We start from the raw sequence: 23,174 nt of genomic DNA on the forward strand, positions 1-23,174 counted from the left end.
TAAATACAGTTTTATCTCTTGTAGATAGTCTTGCTATTAGAAAATGTACATTTATGTATATCAAATTTACACAGAGAAAGAATTAGGTTCATTATAAAACGAGCATTTTGGTCACCTGCAAAAAATCCCCAAATAACAGTTTTTGGGTTCATAAAAAAACCTTCAAAATAGTATTTGAAATAAACAAACCAACATCTTTCCAACGTTTCTGAATACAGTTGCACGGCCAAAACAAGTGAAGAAGTGATTCGGTGTCATTCTGACAAAAAATGCATTTGGTGTCAAAGTCAGATCCACATTTTTTCTTTAGAAAAGTTTTGGCAGGGTAAATGTCATGGAGTCATTAAAGTCTATTTCTTTGACTTTATTTGAGAGAAGATGTTTTTGTTGCATGGACCATATCATTTTCCAGTTAAGATGAATCGTTTTACTTGCGGATGAAAGAAAGGATGCTGACGGAAGGGGGCGGTGCTGAAGAGGACCATGCATGCGCAGGAGACCCCAGCATTCATTGAACGACAGAAGGACATTTGGCAGGTAGGAATGTGCAATTCAATATCTGTTCACGACACGGAATTGCGCAGATGGTTGTTTATTATATATTATCCTTGTTATCATTTTAAACGTTTTCACGAACGCGCGATTACGCGAGTTGCATCTTCACATCCACAACTGAAACATCAGCAAAACGCTGCTTGACATCATGCATGGACAATGCATGCTGAAACAATCACAGATGGGGCGGAAAATGCTGTTTTTTGATGTTTAATATGTGTTTAGATTTTTTTGTGTATGTTACATATAAACCGTTATAGTCTACATGGCGATAAAGGCAAACGCTCGCAGACTTTCTGCATTGGTATCTGCTGATAAATATATTTCGAAGCGGGGTCCATGTTAAGCTATTTTTTGTGTTCAGGAGATAAAATATGTGTTTAACAGATTATGTTAATCTTATCATCCTTGCTAAATTATTTGATGGATATACTGGGAATTGCATGCATTTCAATGGAAAATATAACGGTTGTGTGTTGGGTCCTATTACCCTGTTGAAAAAAAACAATAGAAACCCAATACAAACCATTGCAGTTCTATTGGTTTCCATTATGAACCATTAGCTTTTCCATTAAAACTGTTACAAAACACATGTTTCGGTCATTATTCTAGTAGATTTTACATGCTGAAAAAGACCCCATAGAAACCATTAGGGAAGCTGTAATGGTTTTAAGGGTTTTAAAGGCAACTGTAATGGTTCTACTAGTATGTGATGAATTATATTGGTGGGATGTTAAATCCTATTGGAATAATGGCCAAAACACACTACAAAAATAATTTTCTAATGGTTTTAATGGAAAAGCTAATGGTCCAGGGTATTTTAATGGAGACCATTAGAATTTCTGTTGGGATTCTATTGTTTTTTTCAGCAAGAATACCAGTGGAACCATTATAGTTTCCATTAAAACCAATACAAACCCTTTTAAAACCATTACAACTTTAATGGTTTCTATTGTTTTTTTTTCAGCAGGGTAGTGGGATTTCATCTGGTCCGATGGGAACCAATAGAACACCATTAAACTATTGTAATGGTTTCCATGTTAAACAGCTGATGGTTTATAATGGTATTATTAGTAAAGGACTTTATTTTTAGTAGAGATGTCTCATTCATAGGGCTGAGTCTATAATCTACTAACATGTGTTCACCTTGTTTTCTCTATATCTTTTTGCAATGGTTGCACTTGCTGTAGGAAAAACATGGACAGCTATGAGGATTTCTGCACACGCATTTTGTCTAGCCTGCAGTCAGAAATGATGCATCAAAAGAGCTGCAGTCCCGTACCTGTTCAAATGGGGGCGCAGTCGTTCATCTGCTTTCACGACAGGCCAGTTTTGTCTCCATTGGTGAGCATATAGGCATATATAAATATATAAAGAAGTGTTTATATAATTTATGCAAAACATGGGTTCAAACAGGATATTATTTTCTTGACATTCATTATTATTTTAACGTTGAATGTTGTGAATTTTCAGCTTAACGATAAGCAAAAAAGAGAGATGGCCGAATACAAGGAAAGAGCTGTACGACTGGAAGCAAAGCGACAGATTTATAATAAAAATAATCTCCTCAATCAGATTCAGAACATTCTGTGGACTAGTAAAGTAAGAAAAAATCATTTTGATTAACATAAACATTATTGTCAATCTAAGATTACGGCATAAATGTTTATTAGACATTTATTTTACTCGATTTACATTGTAGGCACCCAAAGTACTGGATGTCCCAGATACTTTAGAGCAGCATGCTGTTCCTTGGACAAAAACAGAACCAAACAGTTGGTGTGTTGCAGTGCATGAAACTGCAAAAATAACACCAGGTGAGGGCACAGAGCCATTCATCTTGACCGGTAAGCCACCAGTATCCCCCTCAGCTGTGAGCTCAGAGGCCATAAAAGCGAAGATCGCAGAAGAAAAACAAGTACAAAACGAGGTTGAAGCTGAAGAAGTTAGTCTGCAACACTTATTAAAAAAGTCCCGTGAATTTATTGAAAAAGAACAAGGTCTCCAGGGGTCAAAGTCCATCAGCAGCAACACAGTTGATCCAAAGGTGATGCCATCTGAAAGCCCGTCGGATAAAGAAAACGTCAGTTCTTTGGATGTGAGCGGGTGTTGTTTCACTGGCTATTTACCGTCCCGTCATTCACCAAGCCAACCCCCTCCCGGTCCTCTCATAAGCCCAGAGCCCAATCTAACTGTCAGGCCCCATCGCGGACGCCCCCGCCCCATCTCTGCATACAGTATCTTCTTCACTCACCCCGACGACGCTATCCAACCAAGCACCACGGCCACCGGGAGACCACAGGATGCCATGACCCCAAATCGAGACAGGAGGCTGGAATCGTCGGGATCGAATCGATGTAATGGTACCAGTTGGTTCAACCCATTGAATGAGACCTTGAACACGATGGGAAGATCAGAAACATCTCCGGTGGACCCCGGAGTCACAAGCCCTCTGTTCAGGAGGAGGTGTCACACGCTGGATAGCCAGCCATCCTCACACCATACGAGTCCGCTTATAGATAGGAGTCAGCAGAGAATGCCTCGGTTTATGGCCGGGGTCACCACGAGAACTCCCCCTCGAGTGTCACCTACATCACCAATGAGCCAAAGCTACACACGAGAGAGTCCCTTGTGTGCATTTATGGGGTCTGGTCTCACCCCAGGCTCTCCGTCTCATGGCCACATATCATTTGAGATAGAAGGTAACAGTGATATTGGTCAGGGTGGTCTGAGCCCCCTAGCGGACAGCGAGGACGGGTGTGAATGGAGGGCAGTCGGTGAGCGTTACACAGTTATAAGCCCCGTGTGCTCTTTTAGCCCTGGAGACGGATCATCACGGCACCCCGCGTCCAGTATTGGTATGTAAACAAGAGGTGCAAGAACAACAAACCAGCTAATTTACAACATAGTTTGGATTGCAAACATTTGCTGAAATAAACACAGATGTTTTATTTCTACTTTTAAGGTTTTCAGTCTACCAGTTTGGATATCCCGTCGCCCTCCATACAGACTTCCATTTATATACGGGGCCTGAACCACAGCGGAGGGAAAACCAGAAACAGGCTGAGCCAGGTAGTAATGTATTAATTTCTTTAGCATTCCAATTTTGCATAGCAGCTATATTAATACATATCAGCACATAAAGGACTAAAGCCTAGACAAACTTAAATGTTAGAAGTGTCTTCATCGAAAATAACTTGCAAAGATATACCTTAAAATGTATCAGTGCCTATGTAGTAAAAACGACTATGTATCCTATTTCAACTAAATCCTGGTTTAAGATAATCCCTGTCCGGGAAACCGCAACCATGGTGGACACGTAAGGAAAACAGCATAGAGATAAAAGAAAAAGAACTGTTATAAAAAAAGGAATATTATAAAATACATGATGTTAAAATTCATGGCGTTATTGTAGTTTTCCAAAAGACATACAGAAGTTAGTAACTGTGAAAAAATGATTGAAGTTGTGTTTTGCTTAAATCTTTACTGTTTGCAGACTTAACAGAAGAATATGAAAATCACATATGTTTTTACCATCGACGGTACTCACAAAAAAATATTTTCACACATTTAAACCTTTGGGTATTATTATTCGTAAGCAGAAATGACAATTTACTGGCATAACACTGAGCTTAAAACAACAGTTTAACATAACAGAGCCATCAAAAATTGTCTTTGGAAGTGAACATATGCTCGTTTTTGTCTTTTATGGCTTATACTGTCCTCACGAATCAAGTTCCAGACGTAGACACCCATCAATCGCTTCATCCCACCTCTCCTATGTGCCAGTGACAATTGGAAAATCATTAAAAAAATATGTGAACATTTGTACAGTTTTTTATTTTCAATATACTAGATTTTTTATATATTAGCTTTTAATGCACCCTTAGGTTAGATTAAGCCACAAAAATAAATTTTTATGAATTTATTGGACAAAATTATTTGGCAAAATGGCAAACTACAGCATATTAGGGATTTTTCATACAAAACAAATCAAAAGCTTACAGGAAATAAAACATGCACGGAGTACAATTGTAACTGATATATTTTGGGGTATTGCTTTTCATTCTCCTGGAATTCTTTATAAACTTTACACGTGTTGTGTGTTATGTTTAGTCGAAAGCCTCCTTAAATTCTTAAAGCTGAGCTTCAGTTTATACTCCAAACACACTAATGCGACACGTTTAAAGCATACAAGACTTTTAAAGCACCTTTAATGAAATGTTTGAATAAAGAGATGTTCATTTTCTAAAATTGGTCACATTTTTTGGCCACTACTGCAAACAGAAGAGACTCAAGCAAAGGTTTCCAGTCGCTCTCCTTCAAATCTCATTGACGTCTAGGAGGAATAACAGACATATCAAAGAGATCACATCTGTCATTTTTCTTTCTAAAACTTTTTTAAAATGTCTTTGCTCAGGTGCTAACAGCGGACCAGCAGAGGGCACTGTGTCGCCTTTGTGCTATGGTTAAAGGATTTCTCACCAGACGACTGTTAAAAACGGAAAAAGTCAAACATCTGTGTCAAACTGTGCAAGTGAGAACACGTGGCCATTTTTTCAGATTTTTGTGTTCTGTTCAAAACTATTTCGTGAGTTTGATCCCTTTCCCTGCTTTTCTCCTCAGGACACGCAGGAGTTTATTCATTCATTTGGTAGCAGTCAGATGTGTGAGCAGGATTTCTCTCTGCACGAGCGAGTCAGAGCTCAGGCGAGAACTCACTGCTCAAAGGATTTGATCATAACTACAACAGTCGAACCCTTAGCTGTTTACCATTAAAACCATTACAGCATCTTTATGTAGTGTGTTTTCTGTCCGGTAGGATATATATATGATGATTTCTTTGGTTCGCATCTACCAGATAACATTCCACCAAACGAACCCAACATATGACCCAGTAGACACCATTAAGACCAATACAATTTTCCATTATAACCATTAAACCCGTTTAAATATCTGTACGGGTTTCTTTTGCGTTTTTTCAGTAAGACAACCAAAATTTAATTCTAATATATTGACACATTTTTCAATTTCACAACTTACAGAACTAAAGTGGTCATTATGGCTGATGTTTTTTCTGTGTCCCGTGCAGTTACGCGCAGCTTTGTTTGACATTCATGACATCTTCTTTGCAATGTCACTGGAGGAGCGTCTGTTTTTGCTACGACTGGACAGAGATCTCCGCACGGAGAGAAAGCTCAGAGAGATGGTACGCGTGGTGTCCGTCTGTACTTCAATTTGATCTCACTTTCGTTGGTCTACTTCGATTTATTTTCTTACGGAAGGAGATCAGTTTGATTGTCTCTTTGCAATCATTGTTTAGATAGAAAAAAGCATGTGTTGTTTTCAGTTAATCTGCAGTTAACAAACTTGGTATTTTACCTTTTGACACACAGGAAAAGGCCAAAACCTCCAAAGACAGGATGATCCTGTCCGCTGCCACCCAGAAATCTCTTGATAGGAAAAAACAAAGGCGAGTGTGATTTATTAAGACAAACATGTTTGTCTGATAGCTTTTTAAGAAAGTGCAATATATGTTTTTGAATCTGACCCAAATTGTTGTTTTACACGGTGACTGGATCATAAACAAGATTCAGATGCTCAGCAGAACTGACACATATTAGTGTAACATTTCAGACGTTTTGCCGGGAAACTTTCTTTGATGTGTTTCCAGAACACACACGTCATAGTGACACATTCCTGGCGTTTGGCTCACGAAATACAAATATGATACAAAATTGCATTGCTCGCATTTCAAAGACTCACTGTTTGGTACATGATGGTACAAGTGACATTGGCATAAGTTTAATGCCACAGACATACAAAGCGCTTCAGTAAATAAATGACATTGTCATATAGATACATTTGATTTGTATGAAGGCGTGTTCAAAGACATTCACTCAATGATCTGCTCTTCTTGTGTCACAGGGTGGGTGAATCTCCAGGTCCGACGAGGAAAGCACAGAAGACCAAGAGTCCTCCTACCAAACGGTGAGTAAATATACACACATCAAGAGACACAAACACTTTAATAATGGAACATATTACACTTATAGTTTTCTAATATATTCTCCTTTTTCTGTCATATAAGGATTCTGCAGCCCAGTCAGGGTCAGAACGCTCTGGTTTCAGGCCAGCAGCTACTGCATCACGGGTCAGTACTTTACCTTTGACCGCACGCTCTCCCTCTCCTACCACTTCACATTTTATTTCACTCTTCTGCTGGTGGAATTTGAACTTTTAATTCGATCTGCGGTGGACACGTCCAGTACAGTACTGAAAATGCCACGAAACCTGCCAGACGTGTCAGCTGACATTTAAAATTGGCCACCTTTGTTTGTAAATGCATTTGGCAGGATCGCATTTAACTAATGAATTTTGGGTGAAAATATCAGTGTATTATATTGCATAGTACCATTCTATATAGATAAATAATTCAGCTTCACGATACCATGGTATATTTGATCTAAATAGTGGATTATACGTCAAATATTTACTAAACCTTGGGCATTTGTTTCAGTTATTTCATAAACTTATCCAGTTTAGTAAAGCAGAATGCATGAGCAACGAACCAATGTGAAGTGAGTTTAAAGGAATAGTTTACTAAAAATTTTTGAAATTCTGTCAAATATACATTTATATAGTTGTTCAAGTATACATCTTAGTTTTGATGAACACAGAAAAAGATATTTGGAAGAATGCTTTTTACTAAACATTTCTTGGCCACCAGTGACTACCATTGTAAGATAAATTATGTTGAACACAAAAGAAGATATTTTGAAGAATGCACAGTAGGAAAGCAAACAGTTCTTTGGCACATAAGACTAGCATTTGTATTTTTTTATACTGTAGTAATAGTAGGTGGCCAAGAACTGTTTGGTTACGAGCATTCTTACAAATATCTTTCTCTGCGTTCATCAGAACAAAGACATTTATACAGTTTTGCAACAACCTAAGGGGTTCTTTTTGGGTGAACTGTCCCTTTAACTACAATCTGTATTAAGTTCTGCTTTATAAAACAAACAAGAATTTTTAAACAATAAGATACATAGAACATAAGACCAAGCATTTTTTATGTTATATTTCCGTTTCTTTTAATGTGTTGCAGGAGTTACAAAAAGAGCCCAGAGGAGAGAGTTCAGCATTCTGAGAGGCTTAAGAAACAGCATTCACTGGGTTAACCTGACATTTTACTGAACATAAACTCACTAACATCAGAGACTATTAATAACATTTTAAAGCCAATGCGACATACATCATATACATATATTATTATTCCATATGATCCGTCCTTCTGCTATTGCTTTAGTTCACATTCTGTCTTCTTTATCACAGGAAAGAAAATAAAAGAATACAGTGGTCGAGTAGAAAGAATACAGTGGTCGAGTAGAAATAATACAGTGACCACTGAGCAGTGGTCGAGTAGAAAGAATACATTGGTCGAGTAGAAAGAATACAGTGACCACTGAGCAGTGGTCGAGTAGAAAGAATACAGTGGTCGAGTGAAAAGAATACAGTGGTCGAGTGGAAAGAATACAGTGGTCGAGTGGAAAGAATACAGTGGTCGAGTGGAAAGAATACAGTGGTCGAGTGGAAAGAATACAGTGGTCGAGTGAAAAGAATACAGTGGTCGACTGGAAAGAATACAGTGGTCGAGTGAAAAGAATACAGTGGTCGAGTGGAAAGAATACAGTGGTCGAGTGGAAAGAATACAGTGGTCGAGGGGAAAGAATACAGTGGTCGAGTGGAAAGAATTCAGTGGTCGACTGGAAAGAATTCAGTGGTCGAGTGGAAAGAATACAGTGGTCGAGTGGAAAGAATACAGTGGTCGAGTGGAAAGAATACAGTGGTCGAGTGGAAAGAATACAGTGGTCGAGGGGAAAGAATACAGTGGTCGAGTGGAAAGAATACAGTGGTCGAGTGGAAAGAATACAGTGGTCGAGTGGAAAGAATACAGTGGTCGAGTGGAAAGAATACAGTGGTCGAGTGGAAAGAATACAGTGGTCGAGTGGAAAGAATACAGTGGTCGAGTGGAAAGAATACAGTGGTCGAGTGAAAAGAATACAGTGGTCGAGTGGAAAGAATACAGTGGTCGACTGGAAAGAATACAGTGGTCGAGTAGAAAGAATACAGTGGTCGAGTGAAAAGAATACAGTGGTCGACTGGAAAGAATACAGTGGTCGACTGGAAAGAATACAGTGGTCGAGTGGAAAGAATACAGTGGTCGAGTGGAAAGAATACAGTGGTCGAGTGGAAAGAATACAGTGGTCGAGTGGAAAGAATACAGTGGTCGAGTGGAAAGAATACAGTGGTCGAGTGGAAAGAATACAGTGGTCGAGTGAAAAGAATACAGTGGTCGACTGGAAAGAATACAGTGGTCGAGTGGAAAGAATACAGTGGTCGACTGGAAAGAATACAGTGGTCAAGTGAAAAGAATACAGTGGTCGACTGGAAAGAATACAGTGGTCGAGTGGAAAGAATACAGTGGTCGAGTGAAAAGAATACAGTGGTCGACTGGAAAGAATACAGTGGTCGAGTGGAAAGAATACAGTGGTCAAGTGGAAAGAATACAGTGGTCGAGTGGAAAGAATACAGTGGTCGAGTGGAAAGAATACAGTGGTCGAGTGGAAAGAATACAGTGGTCGAGTGGAAAGAATACAGTGGTCGAGTGGAAAGAATACAGTGGTCGAGTGGAAAGAATACAGTGGTCGACTGGAAAGAATACAGTGGTCAAGTGAAAAGAATACAGTGGTCGACTGGAAAGAATACAGTGGTCGAGTGGAAAGAATACAGTGGTCGAGTGAAAAGAATACAGTGGTCGAGTGGAAAGAATACAGTGGTCGAGTGGAAAGAATACAGTGGTCGAGTGGAAAGAATACAGTGGTCGAGTGGAAAGAATACAGTGGTCGAGTGAAAAGAATACAGTGGTCGACTGGAAAGAATACAGTGGTCGAGTGGAAAGAATACAGTGGTCGACTGGAAAGAATACAGTGGTCAAGTGGAAAGAATACAGTGGTCGAGTGAAAAGAATACAGTGGTCGACTGGAAAGAATACAGTGGTCGAGTGGAAAGAATACAGTGGTCAAGTGAAAAGAATACAGTGGTCGAGTGGAAAGAATACAGTGGTCAAGTGGAAAGGCACATTTCATCTCAGATAATAACACTGACACTGTAAAACAACACTGCTGAACAGTTTTATTGAACAATATGAGAAGTACAAAACAAGAATCAAATAAAGACTAGTTTAAAAAACATTTGTCTGACTATAGGGGAGGAATTCATTTTAATTATAAATATTATTTTATATAAGTTGGTTGGTATTTCTGGACATGAATTCATCTCACTTTCATTAAGACAAATGTGCTGTCTTTTGAGTTTGTTCACAGACGTGTCTGTGCGAGTCTTCTAGCGAGTAAATGTGCTGCAGTAGTTTGTCACAGAACTCAGGATTGCGTTGTTTCTCTCTCACAGCCTCCGTTTGTTGTTGTAGGAGATCGCGATCAACCTCGCTAGCAACCTTCAGGACATCTGTAAGAGAAATAATTCAATGAAAAATTTACTAAACTCAAATAGAAAACACAGCGGTGGAAGACAGTTTCAAAATTATTTTCTTAATTTACTATTTATAGGTATGTGTTTGGGTATTTTTGTTTCATTCTGTGAACTCCTAACAATATTTCTCTCAAATTTAAAATAAGAATGCGGTTGCCATTTGCATTTATTTGCTGAAAGATGGAGAAACAGGTCAAAATGACAGAAAAGATGCTCTGTTTTTTTCAGATCTCAAATACCGCAAAGAAAAATTCATATTCACAGTAATATTTCTACCTGTATTTAGTTTTCAGGCGATGACCTGTTTTTTTTGTTTATTATGCGTCTTGCCGTGCTGCCCGTCGTTCACATTGCTGCTGGATGACTTTGTCACTCCTGAGGCTTGACTTTGTTAATGTTCAACACAAACTTGACTCGAATGGACACAAAACATCTAGAAATGAATTCAATTGAATATTCTCTTCATTTGTTTCTGCGGCTGTATGTGATCATTCTAAGTGTAGCTGTATTTATGTGTTTATAACTATACCGTAACATTTGTGTATGTGAACTGAAACACGGTTCAGTACAATGAACTGCTCTATTGTTGTCCTCGAATGTAAAAGCATCCTTTACTTTGCCTTTATAAAAACATCAGACTTACCATTACGACCAAAACAAACTACAAAGCCGTGCTGTGTTCTCTCGGCGGCCGTGTCTTTGTTGTGGGGATTCGGTTTGATCCTGATTTGTTTGGTGGGGGGGGGGTTACTTTTATCCTGCACTTTATTCATCTGTGAGCGCACTAGAACACAAAGTTTTCTTTGTATGATGACACGAGTGAATTTCCTCGGTAATTTAAGCGCAGAGAGAGTGCGCTGTTATTACAAGCTTAACCCACGGAATGAGGGATTATGGGATATGGGAAGCGTGGCGCGATAATGGACATTAATCACATCTGACTTGTCTTTGAAATACGAGCAGAATGACAAATAAAGACAAGATAAAGAAAAGACACAATCAATTGTGTTTTCTACAGAGAGTATGCAGTGCGCAAAACTAACGCGACGGTTGTTTTTATCCAAAGTGACTTACATATATACATTTTATTAGTATGTGTATTAAAACCAATGACCTTTGCGTTGCGAACCCAATAAATTAGCTTCCAACTTCTATTGGCAAGTGCCAAGTGAACGTAGGTGCCCTAAATAAATAGCACAATAAATCAGAAACACGCAATACAATAGTAAATAGGGTTCATTTGGATTTCAAGTGCACATATTACATGTGCAATGCTCTGTGTGTGTGTGTGTGTGTGTGTGTGTGTGTGTGTGTGTACAGACACACTGGCATGTGATTATGGGGGCTGTCGACAGCTCGTGACCCTCTGTAGGCCAGTAGCAGAAGAGCGTGTGATGGATAGAGTGTAAAACCGCCGGATAAATGAGCTGCTTTGAAGTGATGAATGAGGAGGCCGAGCCGGGCGACGGCAGCCCAGCGCTACACCATTAACATAGATCTGAATCACTTCCTGTTGCACCAGGAACAGATTTATCTTACACCGCGAGAGTGTCAACGCCATTATAACTGTCATCAGTGGAGATCCTGGTCAAAGCAGAAAAACATACACCACGAGCGGTCCTTACCGAGCACAGAGTCCTGGACTTTGCTGTCAGGGTCGTCCATGTAGAGGAGAAGCTGCTGGAACAGCAACTCCAGGTGCGGACGACATGACTGAGCGTCGTAGTTTTTTCCCAGAGATGAGAACCACGTGCTGAGAGACTTTAGAGCTTCAACACGGACATCTTCACTGCTGTCATCTACACGCTTCAGCAACTCTGAAACACACACAAGTCCTTTAGTCCTACAGAGTACATTACCTTGAAGTCACTTGGGATAAAAGCATCTGCCCGGAGTAAATATAAAATGTACACCGATAAATAACCTGGATGGTCTAGCATGGTGGTTCTCAACAGGGGGGCAGTGGCGCACAAAGGGACCCCAACTGACTTCCAGGGGAGCCTTTAGGATTGCTACAGTAATAAAATGAGCATTAAAATGCATATAAAAAAGTCTTATTCTTTGTTCATCTTTATATTGAATAAACACTTTTCCAGATAATATCAAGCTCTGTAATATGTTATTGGGTGGAAAACGTTTTTGTGAGCGGGAGGGCCTTTGAATATTGTTGAATACAGTGGGGGGTCTTGAAGTCAAAAAGGTTGAGAACGCCTGGGCACAGTCGCACAAACTTAGCCGATAAGTTAAACTGCGTCTAAACAACGTCTCACTTACTAGCACTTGGTTAGGACTAATCAGTCTTCCTTTTCCTATTTCAATTAAGTTATGGGACTAAGACTAGTCTAAGCAGTTTAGGCAACCGGCCCCTGGTCTAGTATCCATTTTCAACAAAAAGTAAGCTGGTGGAAAAGGATGCAATGCAAAAGAATATTATTTAACATGACTTTAAAGGAACAATGACATAAAAACAACTATTAATCATAGAAAAATATCTGACATTCAAAATCCAAACTGCATGATCATCTTTTTGTGGAAAACCAAAAGAGATTTGACGTGACTGCCAGTCCCCATTTACTTTAATCATTCTTATTTCACGTCTCGTTGGAATGCTTGATTCTGATTGGCCAGTTGCAAAATTTTTCCGGTTCAACCTCTCAAAAATAATTTGGTAAATATAAGAATATCATTTAACAACATATATGACATTATATTTACAAATGATTAAAGCAAATTGCCTGCTCATGACATCTGAATGTCCTTTCTTACCTTAAGTGAACCGCTTTTCCTTGCGGAAGGTCTGCATTCGGTTAAAATAAGCTAGAAAATATTTCATTCACGTTTCTTGGTGACAGGTGCGTTTGATCAGGATTGGAGCTAAACTCCAAAGAACTTTTCCTAAACGCGTGTAGAAATATTACTGTTGTATTGTGTAAAAGCGAATATGAACTTGTTTTCTTTACAGTATTGGAGGTCCGAAAAAATACAATTTCTCCAGAAAGACCTGAGAAGTTCTGTGTTAAACATTAAAAGAAATGTTGTGATGAACCATCAATACCAACGCTATAAGTTTATTTGACCACTATTTAATGCACATCCGTCTTTTCTATTCCTATTTCAATCATGTCAGAACTCTGAGGTTCATCTTTTGTCTGTCAATGTGTATGATGATGTTTACCCGGATAGATCTTGTTGAGTGAGTCTGTGTTGAGCTGACGCGCTGTGAGTTTCAGCAGTGAGTGAAGTGACCTGCAGGCCAATAAACGGGCCAGTCTGGAATCTTCCTCCAGAGCCGAGATCAGCAGAGTCCTGAGGCTTTCCTCCACTGACAAAACCTACAAACGCATTACACAGCATCATTCACGCTAAGATGAATAAATAAACCACTAATATACATTTTAATCTTCAGTTTTAGAATGTAATTTGGCATCATTACTCGCTCCGCTGGGAAAGCCGCCCCGTGCAGAAGAGCTAAGACACAGCTCAGAGCAGCGGTCCTGACAGCCGCAGCGCACCGACCCGAACGCCACACCAGATTAGGCAACAACAAGTCCTGCAGGACCACCTCCATATATTCACCAAATCTCCTATGGAGAGAGTGAAAAAGACAAATTTATCTTTATGAGTATTTATAACTGCAATAATAAATGTTCCACTTTTTCTGAATGATATTATCAATGTAGATAAAAGAAAAGTGTAACACAGTGTGAAAGAAGATCATTTGGGTAAAAAAGTTGTTATTTTAATACCAAAATGATGTAACTAGGGAATTAAACACGTGTGTGTGGTTCGCATTTCCATTTCATTCTCTTCTACTTTGTAAATCAAAGACCCACATAAAAGGATCTGTCTGAGGTAACAGTATCATACACCACATTAAGAGAGGGGGATTTTACTACATTTCTGTGGGCTATTATCCTGACAATGTAATATGAATTATTTTAAAGATTCGTCTTTGAAAGAGATAATATTTAGGCCTCTCCAAGACGTCAAAATGCACATTTATCATCGTGTCATCATGAATCACCTTCAATCCTATCATTTAAATCGTGGTGGGATATTGCACATAGAAAAAGCGAATTGAGCTGCTTTCTGAGTTAAACACTGTTGTTGTTTGATATGCTCAATGCTTTTGGGGCCTTGAGTTGTAATTTATTGTGATGCAAACCGCACACTGACAGAACAACGTATAAGATTTGTGTTTGTGCAAGAATGGTGCGTTTGATGAACGGACCCCTGCGAATCCACCGTCTTGCCGGCATCTAGCATTAGTTTGGACAGCATGGTGAAGATGTGAAGTCTCAATTCCGGGTCTCGACTCGGTTCAACACAACTCTTTAACAACGGCATAAATGCTGACAGAAACTCTCCCACAACCGGACCTGAAGGAAACACTCAATCGCATTAACAGAGATCCCTCATGTTGAAATCACATTACTAGCCAAACACCGATCGCCTCATCGGACACATTTCGTCACATCTTCTTTCCACGCACTCACCTGATTGGACGGCGATGATCTCCAGCTGTGTTTTCTGAACGGAGTGACCGGTCCACGCGTGATGGGAGTCAAACAGCCATAGCAACAGATCGGTCATGTGCCGTCTGTATAACTCGCACACCCCCGGAAGACTCTGAACCTCACACAGACGTCTCATCAGCTCTTCTGCCTTTGAGACAAAAAACATTCAACCCATCCATCTGAAACCGCACGATAAAATGAGGAAAGGCTGTGTGTGTGTGTGTGTGTGTTTTACCTCCCTGTGCTGTTCCTGATGTGATGACAGACTCTGAACGCACACCAGAATCTTCAATAGCTGTATACTGATGACATCACAATCCACCTGACTCACCCGCAGCACAGTGTCAACACATGCCAACAACTGATCCAGATACAGTACCTGAAAGAAAGCATTTGGATGATTTCATTGTGTGTGTGTGAGAGAGATATCTAAACTGTCTGACCTCGGAAAGCCCTGATGAGTTTTTCTTTCCATTACTCCCTGTTATTTTCCCTTTCCTAAAGCTCTTATCCCCTGAAAACCTGCTTCCACGCAGTGATCACATGTCTAGACAAAGTTTTCACATTCAGAGCATCAACAGGATCATGACACGGTTTCCTCTCTGTCATTACCCGAGACTGGATGGTTACCCTGCAGATGTGCCTACAGGAAGAGCACGTGCGGGACACTTTTACCATCAATTTACACAAAACCCAGAAACCAGTTTCCAAACGCCGCGGTTTTCTCCTGTTATCTATGTTTAAGGTGTCTGAAAAGTGCTTAAAGGGACAGTTCACCCCAAAATGAAAATTCTTTCATCGTTTCCTCAAGTCATTTTGGCTTTCTTTCTTCAACAGAACACAAATGAAGATATGTTGGTAAGCAAACAACATCGGCTCATACTGCCTTCCATTGTATGGACACATTTCACAAAATATGTGTCACATGCAGGTTTTGACATGAGGGCGAATTTGGATTTATGGATGAACTGTCTCTTTAAGAAGACTCCATCTGATGGACACTAAAGAGAAGTAATTATACATTTTCTCACAGGTCAAGAAAACATCATTTCCATAATGTAATGCTTGCAAAAGATTGACTTTATGAGCAGATTTCCAGATAAAAACGAACGCTCATAAAACATGAACATGTTATCTAGTTCACGCCTGGGGCTGACGGAATGATTGACAGCTCTGACAACTGCTTGAAACGCAGCGTTCTAACCAGCGCTCTCTGCCAATCATTTCCATCCATAAACACGCTGCTGTCTTGAAGGCGAGCCCTCGGAAGACGTCTGTCTGGTCCGACACCGTCTCCAGCGCCTCTTCTGTCAGGACAGAGGTGAGGAGGGCCACAGCTGTCAGCCATGACATGAGCAGACAGGTTTGCATTGCATTCTCTTCCCCAAAGCCCACTTATTACGGCCTCTGGTGCCAAAAACAGTCATGATTTAGTTTTTCGTGCTCATTTTACGAATCTCTCTGATCCTTGAGGGACTTGCAACATTTCTGAATGACTCATATTGAATATAGCTTTGTGTAGTGAACATTACTTTATGTTCTTTGTAGACATACTCTAAAGTTGCATTTTAACACACACTGAAGAAAATCTACGACTACAGAAGCCCTTGCTCTATACTGATCCGAATGTATGTTTCTCTTTTGTTAGACACCTGATTATCTCTTAGATTTACGAGCTTCTACGCAGTCTCCTCGTTGCAACATGAAAACAAAGCGCATTAAAAACAACATGCTTCTCTTTCCATATCCTGAAGGCATGACACAACTATCACGTATCGGGCCAAATTCATAAACCTATTACACCAATGCACGTCTGCTTTGAAAGTCCCACGACATCGAAGTTCTCTGTCTAACACATCTTCAAAGGAAGAATGCAGGCGTATTATTTCCTACCTCTTGTTCCTACACTCTTTTCCAATGGCTTTTTGACAACATCAAAGCGACTGATATTAGCCGTCCTATCGAAGACACAGGCACAGCATCTGTCTACCACAGCTTCTGTTCCCTAGATAGCGTGCTGCTGCTTAAAGGGATAGTTCACACAAACATTGTTTCATCATGAATTTTGTGTTTGGTCACCAACAGTATTCAAAATAAATTTTTTGTGTTCTGCAGAAGAAATGAAAGTCTGATGTTGATGTTAACAAACGCTATTATTGACAACTCATTACAATGAAAATATTGATCATTCACAATTTGTCACATATCGACACTATTCTTGTATTCAGCAAATGGCCAGATTAGCAGAGCGAACTATGCTAGTACACAAAGATTACACGATCATAAAATAGGTAATTTACATCTTAAAGGTACAATAGCAAATCTTCACTTTGCTTTAAAGGCACATCGTGTGACATTAAGGAGGATCCATTGACAGAAATGCAATATAATGTACACAACTATGTCTTCAAAGGTGTATAAAGTCCTTATATGATGAAGCGTTATGTTTTTATTACCGTAGAATGAGCTATTGCAATCTACATACACCGCATGTCCCCTTACATTGAAGTCGCCATGTTGTTTCTACAGTGGCCCTAAACGGACAAACTGCTCTAAATAACTAGTTTCGTGAATATAAGTTATTTACTTCAGCAAAGAAGCGAAAACGTGACAACGTCTTTGTCCTGTGTCAGCCATCATAGTGCTTCGACAGGGGTGAGTGGTGGATTGAGCCGTTGCAGTTCACATACTCACCACTAGAGGTCGCAAAATTTAATTCACTGGACTTTTAATATGATGAACTTGAAAATGTCAGTCACACAGCTGTTCAAGTTCTAGTCATTCTTCCTAGTTATTCATAGTGATATTATCAACAAAATATCCCCTTTTTTCTTTCCTAAAACTGACACAAGCCACTTTCATACATCCCTTTCCCTCTAAGGGGGGTCAAAGGTCGTTCAACATCTGCGACAGACGTTGCCTTTTCTGTCTGTTTGTCATCAAGTCCGGGTGAATGAGTTTAAAAAAAGACTTCATGTATTGGAAGGAAAAGTTCTGGTGGGTGGACGAGATGAGAGATTGTGAATGTCAAAAACGAGACGGGGCCACCAGGACCAAACCCCCTCTGAGGGCTCAGCGAATCAAACGGGGTGTTGCGGGATTGAAGCAGACATCGGGGGTCAGGGTGAAATTAGCCATTTTTCTTTTATTACGCTGCGGAGGAAATTCCTGAAAAGCCCACAGGGGTGGCGACTTGGCACAGAGGAGATGGTATAGTCAGAAAATAGTGTTATTTTTTATATCAAAGGGAGACGAATGTGGGTTGAGGGGAAACGAGGTCCCGACTCTTGGGTCTGGGAGGGATTTTTCCACTCCATCTGAGAGCTGCGACGGAGATGTGTTCTAACACATCTGAAACATGAGCATGTGTGTGTGTGTGTGTGTGAGTGAAAGGCTGGAAATATGTAATAAAAAACATTCTTCAGGAAACCTCTAAAATGCTGTGGAAAATAAATGAACCAACGAAGCACAGTTGTTTTTAATGCAAGGAGGAAGTAAAAAAAAAGTGAAACATTAATATTGTGAAACAGATGTAAGAATAGTGCAGTTAAAACACAAAATGATTTTAACGTATTGTGGCCCTAAACCTGCATTTTAGAACCCAGTTAAAAAATTAAAAATAAATGTTGTTGCATCATTACATACTCTCATTCTGCATGGCAACCACAAATGTCCGCTCTTATTCAAAAATAGGAACTTATGGTCTATTTATCGCTGAACATCTCCACAAGCGTGACCTCCCGTTTTCATGAGAACACTCAGAACCCATCTAGAGTGCAGCAATGTTAAAGCGTCTCACCTGTTGGGACCCCTGACAGACGTCAGGGTGAGCGAGGGTGTCTCCAATCTGTGACAGGTGGGGGCGTAATGCCTCCCTCAAGCTCCCTCTTAATATAGCACCCAGAACCATGAGAGGAGCCCAGGGAAAGGCAGACGAACAGGAAGCGGAGTCAACAACGTGAGGTAGGAGCAACTTGAGGTAGACTTCGGGACTAACAAACACTCCCAAGAGCTTTGCCGACTCTAAACACTGCCACGAGAGAGAGAGAAAAAGAGCTTAGCCTTTCAAATGAAGATTCACACACATCTCGTAGGTCAGTGGTTTATCAATTGACATTTTTATTTTATGCTCACAAACTCATTTGAAGAACATGGGAGTAGATGCTTTGCTCAGGTTACCAGCCCTGACCTTTAATGGAATGTCATTCAAAACCCGTATATAACTCTTTCTTCTGTGGAACACAAAAGAAGACATTGTCAGAAATGTCTCATTTGTATCTATATAATGGAAGTCAATCAGCCACGTTGTTTGGTTTCCAACATACTTCAAAATATCTTATTTTGTGTTCCGCAGAAGAAAGAACGTCATACAATTTGGAATGCCATGAGGCTGAGTAGATGAAGAATGACATTTGAAACAATAAACCGGACTTTCATCTCAGTTACCTGCGTCTTAACGTAGGCCTCAGTATCGGCGCATGCGTGGTACAGCACCGTGAGCAGTGACTGCAGGTGTTGCGTGCTGTGATCTTCAGCGTGGAACAGAAGAACACGCAGCAGCTGGGCAGTCTTCACTCGTGTCTGCACTAACCAGTCGCCAATGTCCCGGCCTACCGCAGGAAGCAGCTTAGACAGATTCCTCACCACAAGCTCTCTACAACCCAGCCCAGGACGCTCACCTGCTAGAGACAGATATATGAAAATAGAGATTTTTAGAACAAAATTCCTTTGCAGTTGCCATTACTGCCTAATGTTGAAAATATGACTCCTTTAAATACATATGACACGGCTAAAACAAATATCATCGTTTGTTTTAGATGTGATGCAACATGTATACACGATTTAAGGTTGAAAAATGCTGTATGTTCCATATAGCGTGCATGTTTGTATCTTCTCTTTGCCCCGCCTCTCTAAAACGCGCAGATTGTTTAGAAAGCTCGTCGCTCTAAAAAGCGAGGAGTGCTATGATTGGCCAGTTAACCAGTGCTTGTAATTGGTCGAATACTGCAAGTGTGTGATGGAAATGTAACGCCTCTTACCATATTTGGAACATCAGGTTCCAAAGCAATTGTACTGACAGGTGCACCCACCTTACTTGCGTTTACATTTGGGCGGTCTTAGTCAAATCATACCACGAAGTGACGTAGATTTGAGGCGTTTCAGGCAGGTCTGGGTGAGCATTCCCTTTTAAATAGAATGCATCTTTTACCGATACTTACATTTTTGCAATTTTACATGTGTAATAGCATCTTTACACAGGCGAGTTAAGGCGTCTCTGTGGCGGATGAAATTTCATTTTCATTTTTCTGTGTAAAGACGCAATGCCGCATGAAAGCCGATCTACTAGTTTATATCGTTTCATTTAAGACATCATTTTAATAGCATATTGTAAGTTTATGCCGCTTTAGAGCTGCATTAACCGTCAGTGTAAATACAAATTTTGTGGTTTTATGCCGCTTCGGATTCGGTTTCTTTGCAGCCTTTGCTGTTTAAAGAGGCCATAATACATGCATGGGCATCTTATAACACACGAGACAGAAAAACATGTATTCGCGCCATATGACATATGATACAGAGAATCAAAATGTTCATTTACTATATATTTATCTTTCTTAAAAAAAACTGTCGTTTAGGGTTGTAGTACTTTATTCCACCATGACTACTTTGCACTTTGTTGACGAATTGCGAATATCGACTCACCTTCAGATGCGTAAAGAGCAGGTCGCTGAAAGTCCATCTTATCCTTTAGATCGTCTTCATTCTCCATCTCCCACTGGGCTCCTATCTGCCTCCACAAATCCTCAGCAAGTGAGCTGGAAAAATGATTTAAAAACAGGGATTTGCACAGCAAAGCACAAAGAAGCCAACATTCACGTTGTGAATGCATCAACGTTTTTTTCTGAACGTCATGTAGTTCGCTGCTCTAAAAAAAGCACGATCAACGAGCCCTTTGATTTATTGTAAACAGTTTTATGGTGCCTTACCTGATTTCAGGGATGTCGTCACTGAGGCTGCTCAGGAGAAGTGGGATGAGTTTGTGAAAGTAGGAATATCTGTCGGGCAGGTGAAGAAGCCAATCGCCTACCACTACAGTAACAGCCTTTCTTACCTGAGAAGAGGAAAACAACGCATGAGCCAAAATAGAACAAGCAAAACAAAAACAGTGTGCTTTGCAAATGTTCAACCATATGACAAAAAAATACAAACCCATTTATTTAACAGATTCTAATCAAATACACCCTGAATAAAAAAGAAACCTTGAATAAACTTTCTTTTCACTCAAATGGTTCAAATTCATCGATGTGTCGGTAAAATGAGCAAAGTAGCTGCCAACCTACCCGTGGTGACTCATCAAACAATCTTTGTGCCAAATGGGACAAAACGTCGTCCACATTCTTGCCAGCGCTGTACTGAATGACCGCACCAATAGCCTGTGTGGCTGAAACTCTCACTTGAGCGTGCTGGTGAGAAACAGTCTGCAACAAGGGCTTCAAAAGACTCTCCGCCTGCAGATGAAAATGTTCTACACAAAAACAAACATAGATGTTTAGTGATAGTCCTATCCATGACTAAATATCAATATCTTACACCAGTCGCCATCTTTCTCAAGAGCATCAGTTTGCACCCATAACCATGACAACCAATAACATCAGGAATTCAAGACTTCATAATATACACATCCTTTATCATACTCAAAACTAAAAAACAAGCTACGCATGATGTATTCCGATCATTTTTTCACGACAGTTCATCAATAATCTATGTAAATCAAATAACGTACTATTGTATTCACAATGGCATTCAAGCTGTTTCTCTTAGACTTACCAGGAACACACGTGGCGAAACGAATGGCGCATTTACAGCTCTCTTTCTTCACCTCTGGAAAAGGATCCGTGATGGTTCTCTGTAGGATCCTCATCACGTCGTCCAGGTAAGGGGCCAGATGTCTCCCACACACCTCAACCACCAGAGACAGCATCTCCATCAGTGCCAGTCTGAGCTCCTCCGCAGGCTCCAGAACCTCCTTCCCTCCGAGTCTCTGCGCTAGAGACGGCATCAGATAGGGCAGAGTGTCATCTGGTTTGGGGACGGATCTAATAAAGGCTATTGTGATCTGTATAGTCGTGTCTCTGCATGTCTCCGCGGGATCTGACAGACACTTCAGCAGAGACTTCAACAAGCACACGAACACCTCCTGCAGCACAGCGCCGGACAGGCCCTGCTCGATAGTTCCTCGTCGAATCGCATCTAAAGCTCGCTTTCTAGCGCTTCTGTTGTCCTCGTTTAAACAGTTTAAATGGCGAGCAAGAGATTTTAAAACATCCGCAGCCGCGCGTTCGTCACCGGCGGACGCCATTTCTGCTTCACACGTGTGTTGTTGTTGTAGTTGGAGACGGGTTGTCATGGCGACCGTTGCCGTTACGACAATGCAAACAGCTTTACGGCTGTGGTACGTTTAGAGAAGTGAAACTTTATTTAAACGACATGAAATGTATTTAAAGGCAAACAAACTATATATCACGTTATCTCAGAAAAACAAAACAGCAGTGCATTCATTCGTTTTCAATCTACTTGAAAGATACAGCAGAAGTTACTGTGTGATCAATTAATGTATTGTTGAACTTAAATAAGGCTTCTATCTTTTAGTTTCATTTTAAACAATTGTATGTATGTACAATTATACGAATAATTCCAGAAAGATCTACGTATTTCCAAAACATGCGGATTGATGTTTGTTACCATAGCAACAAAATCTACTACTTTCCCATTGGTGTATTCAGTCACATAAAGCCACTGTTGTTATAGATGTCATATGATCTTTATTTTTTTATTTATGCTTTATTAAATCAATGCCATAAGAACAAGAGGTATTACATATTCAAGTCGCATTAACATTCGTTGCCGGATTGAAACGAAAATTGAAAAAGAAAGAAATAGAATTACATACATTAAATGTTTTCATAGCTTTACATGTTTTCAGTGATTTTTTTTTGTTCCAAGAGATCTTTATACAATTTGAAGTCATTAATAAAATGTGAAATATTTGGTTTATTGAGCCCACTTTTTATTATATGGAATTTTCCTAATTGAATAAACAAATGTATAACATGTTGTTGTTTACAGTTCAAATTTACATAAAAAGCACATCAAATATACAAATGTATATCATACATCCAGTTTTCTGTTAATATAGAATTCAATATCTTTCCAAAGTAATCTTAAGTAAATGCAATGAAAAAATAGATGCAAAATGGTTTCACTTTCTTGACCACAAAATTCAAAGGTATTTACGATATTAAGCTTAAATCTTTCCAAACATGCTTAGCAGGATAAATTCTATGAAGTATTTTGTGAGACACTTAATATTGTTATTGATACAAAACTTATTTGGCAGTTTCCAGAGATATTACCGAATAAAGAAGACCAAAAACATAGACGCAGAACAAAGAGCATTACATTTTTGTTTTAAAATTTGAAATGAAAATGTTTCCAGAAGGATTAACCATGCTGATTCCTTCTGAAATACAGTATTTTAAAAGTACTGACACA

General features: G+C 39.8%; 2 protein-coding genes across 4 annotated transcripts; one reads left to right on the forward strand and one right to left on the reverse strand.

Moving 5' to 3' along the window:
- The first annotated feature begins 479 nt into the window (after window positions 1-479).
- Window positions 480-9,801, forward strand: ccp110 (centriolar coiled-coil protein 110). The gene is made up of 12 exons (XM_079457664.1): window positions 480-537; window positions 1,746-1,899; window positions 2,029-2,157; window positions 2,258-3,413; window positions 3,521-3,627; window positions 4,976-5,092; window positions 5,182-5,265; window positions 5,648-5,764; window positions 5,952-6,028; window positions 6,484-6,546; window positions 6,647-6,709; window positions 7,664-9,801. The coding sequence occupies exons 1-12, from the start codon at window positions 488-490 to the stop codon at window positions 7,734-7,736; spliced, it is 2,190 nt and encodes a 729-aa protein (XP_079313790.1). The 5' UTR covers window positions 480-487; the 3' UTR covers window positions 7,737-9,801.
- On the reverse strand, window positions 7,629-21,994 carry dnaaf5 (dynein axonemal assembly factor 5). 3 transcript variants are annotated; one of them, XM_079457662.1, is made up of 14 exons: window positions 21,450-21,994; window positions 20,963-21,147; window positions 20,609-20,733; window positions 20,325-20,437; window positions 19,071-19,303; window positions 18,424-18,654; window positions 14,860-15,003; window positions 14,604-14,772; window positions 14,339-14,486; window positions 13,541-13,691; window positions 13,283-13,439; window positions 11,733-11,924; window positions 9,611-10,083; window positions 7,629-7,962 (listed from the first exon to the last, which is right to left on the reverse strand). In XM_079457662.1, the coding sequence occupies exons 1-13, from the start codon at window positions 21,979-21,981 to the stop codon at window positions 9,905-9,907; spliced, it is 2,559 nt and encodes an 852-aa protein (XP_079313788.1). In that variant the 5' UTR covers window positions 21,982-21,994; the 3' UTR covers window positions 7,629-7,962; window positions 9,611-9,904. The 3 variants fall into 3 exon arrangements, with proteins under 3 accessions (XP_079313788.1, XP_079313787.1, XP_079313789.1); XM_079457661.1 differs by having other exon boundaries at window positions 19,071-19,306; window positions 21,450-21,992; XM_079457663.1 differs by lacking the exon at window positions 7,629-7,962 and adding an exon at window positions 12,032-12,119 and having other exon boundaries at window positions 9,734-10,083; window positions 19,071-19,306; window positions 21,450-21,992.
- Between the last annotated feature and the right edge of the window lie 1,180 nt (window positions 21,995-23,174).

This window comes from Barbatula barbatula, assembly GCF_947034865.1.
Source record: "Barbatula barbatula genome assembly, chromosome: 5".
In the NCBI taxonomy this organism is placed as follows: Eukaryota; Metazoa; Chordata; class Actinopteri; order Cypriniformes; family Nemacheilidae; genus Barbatula; species Barbatula barbatula.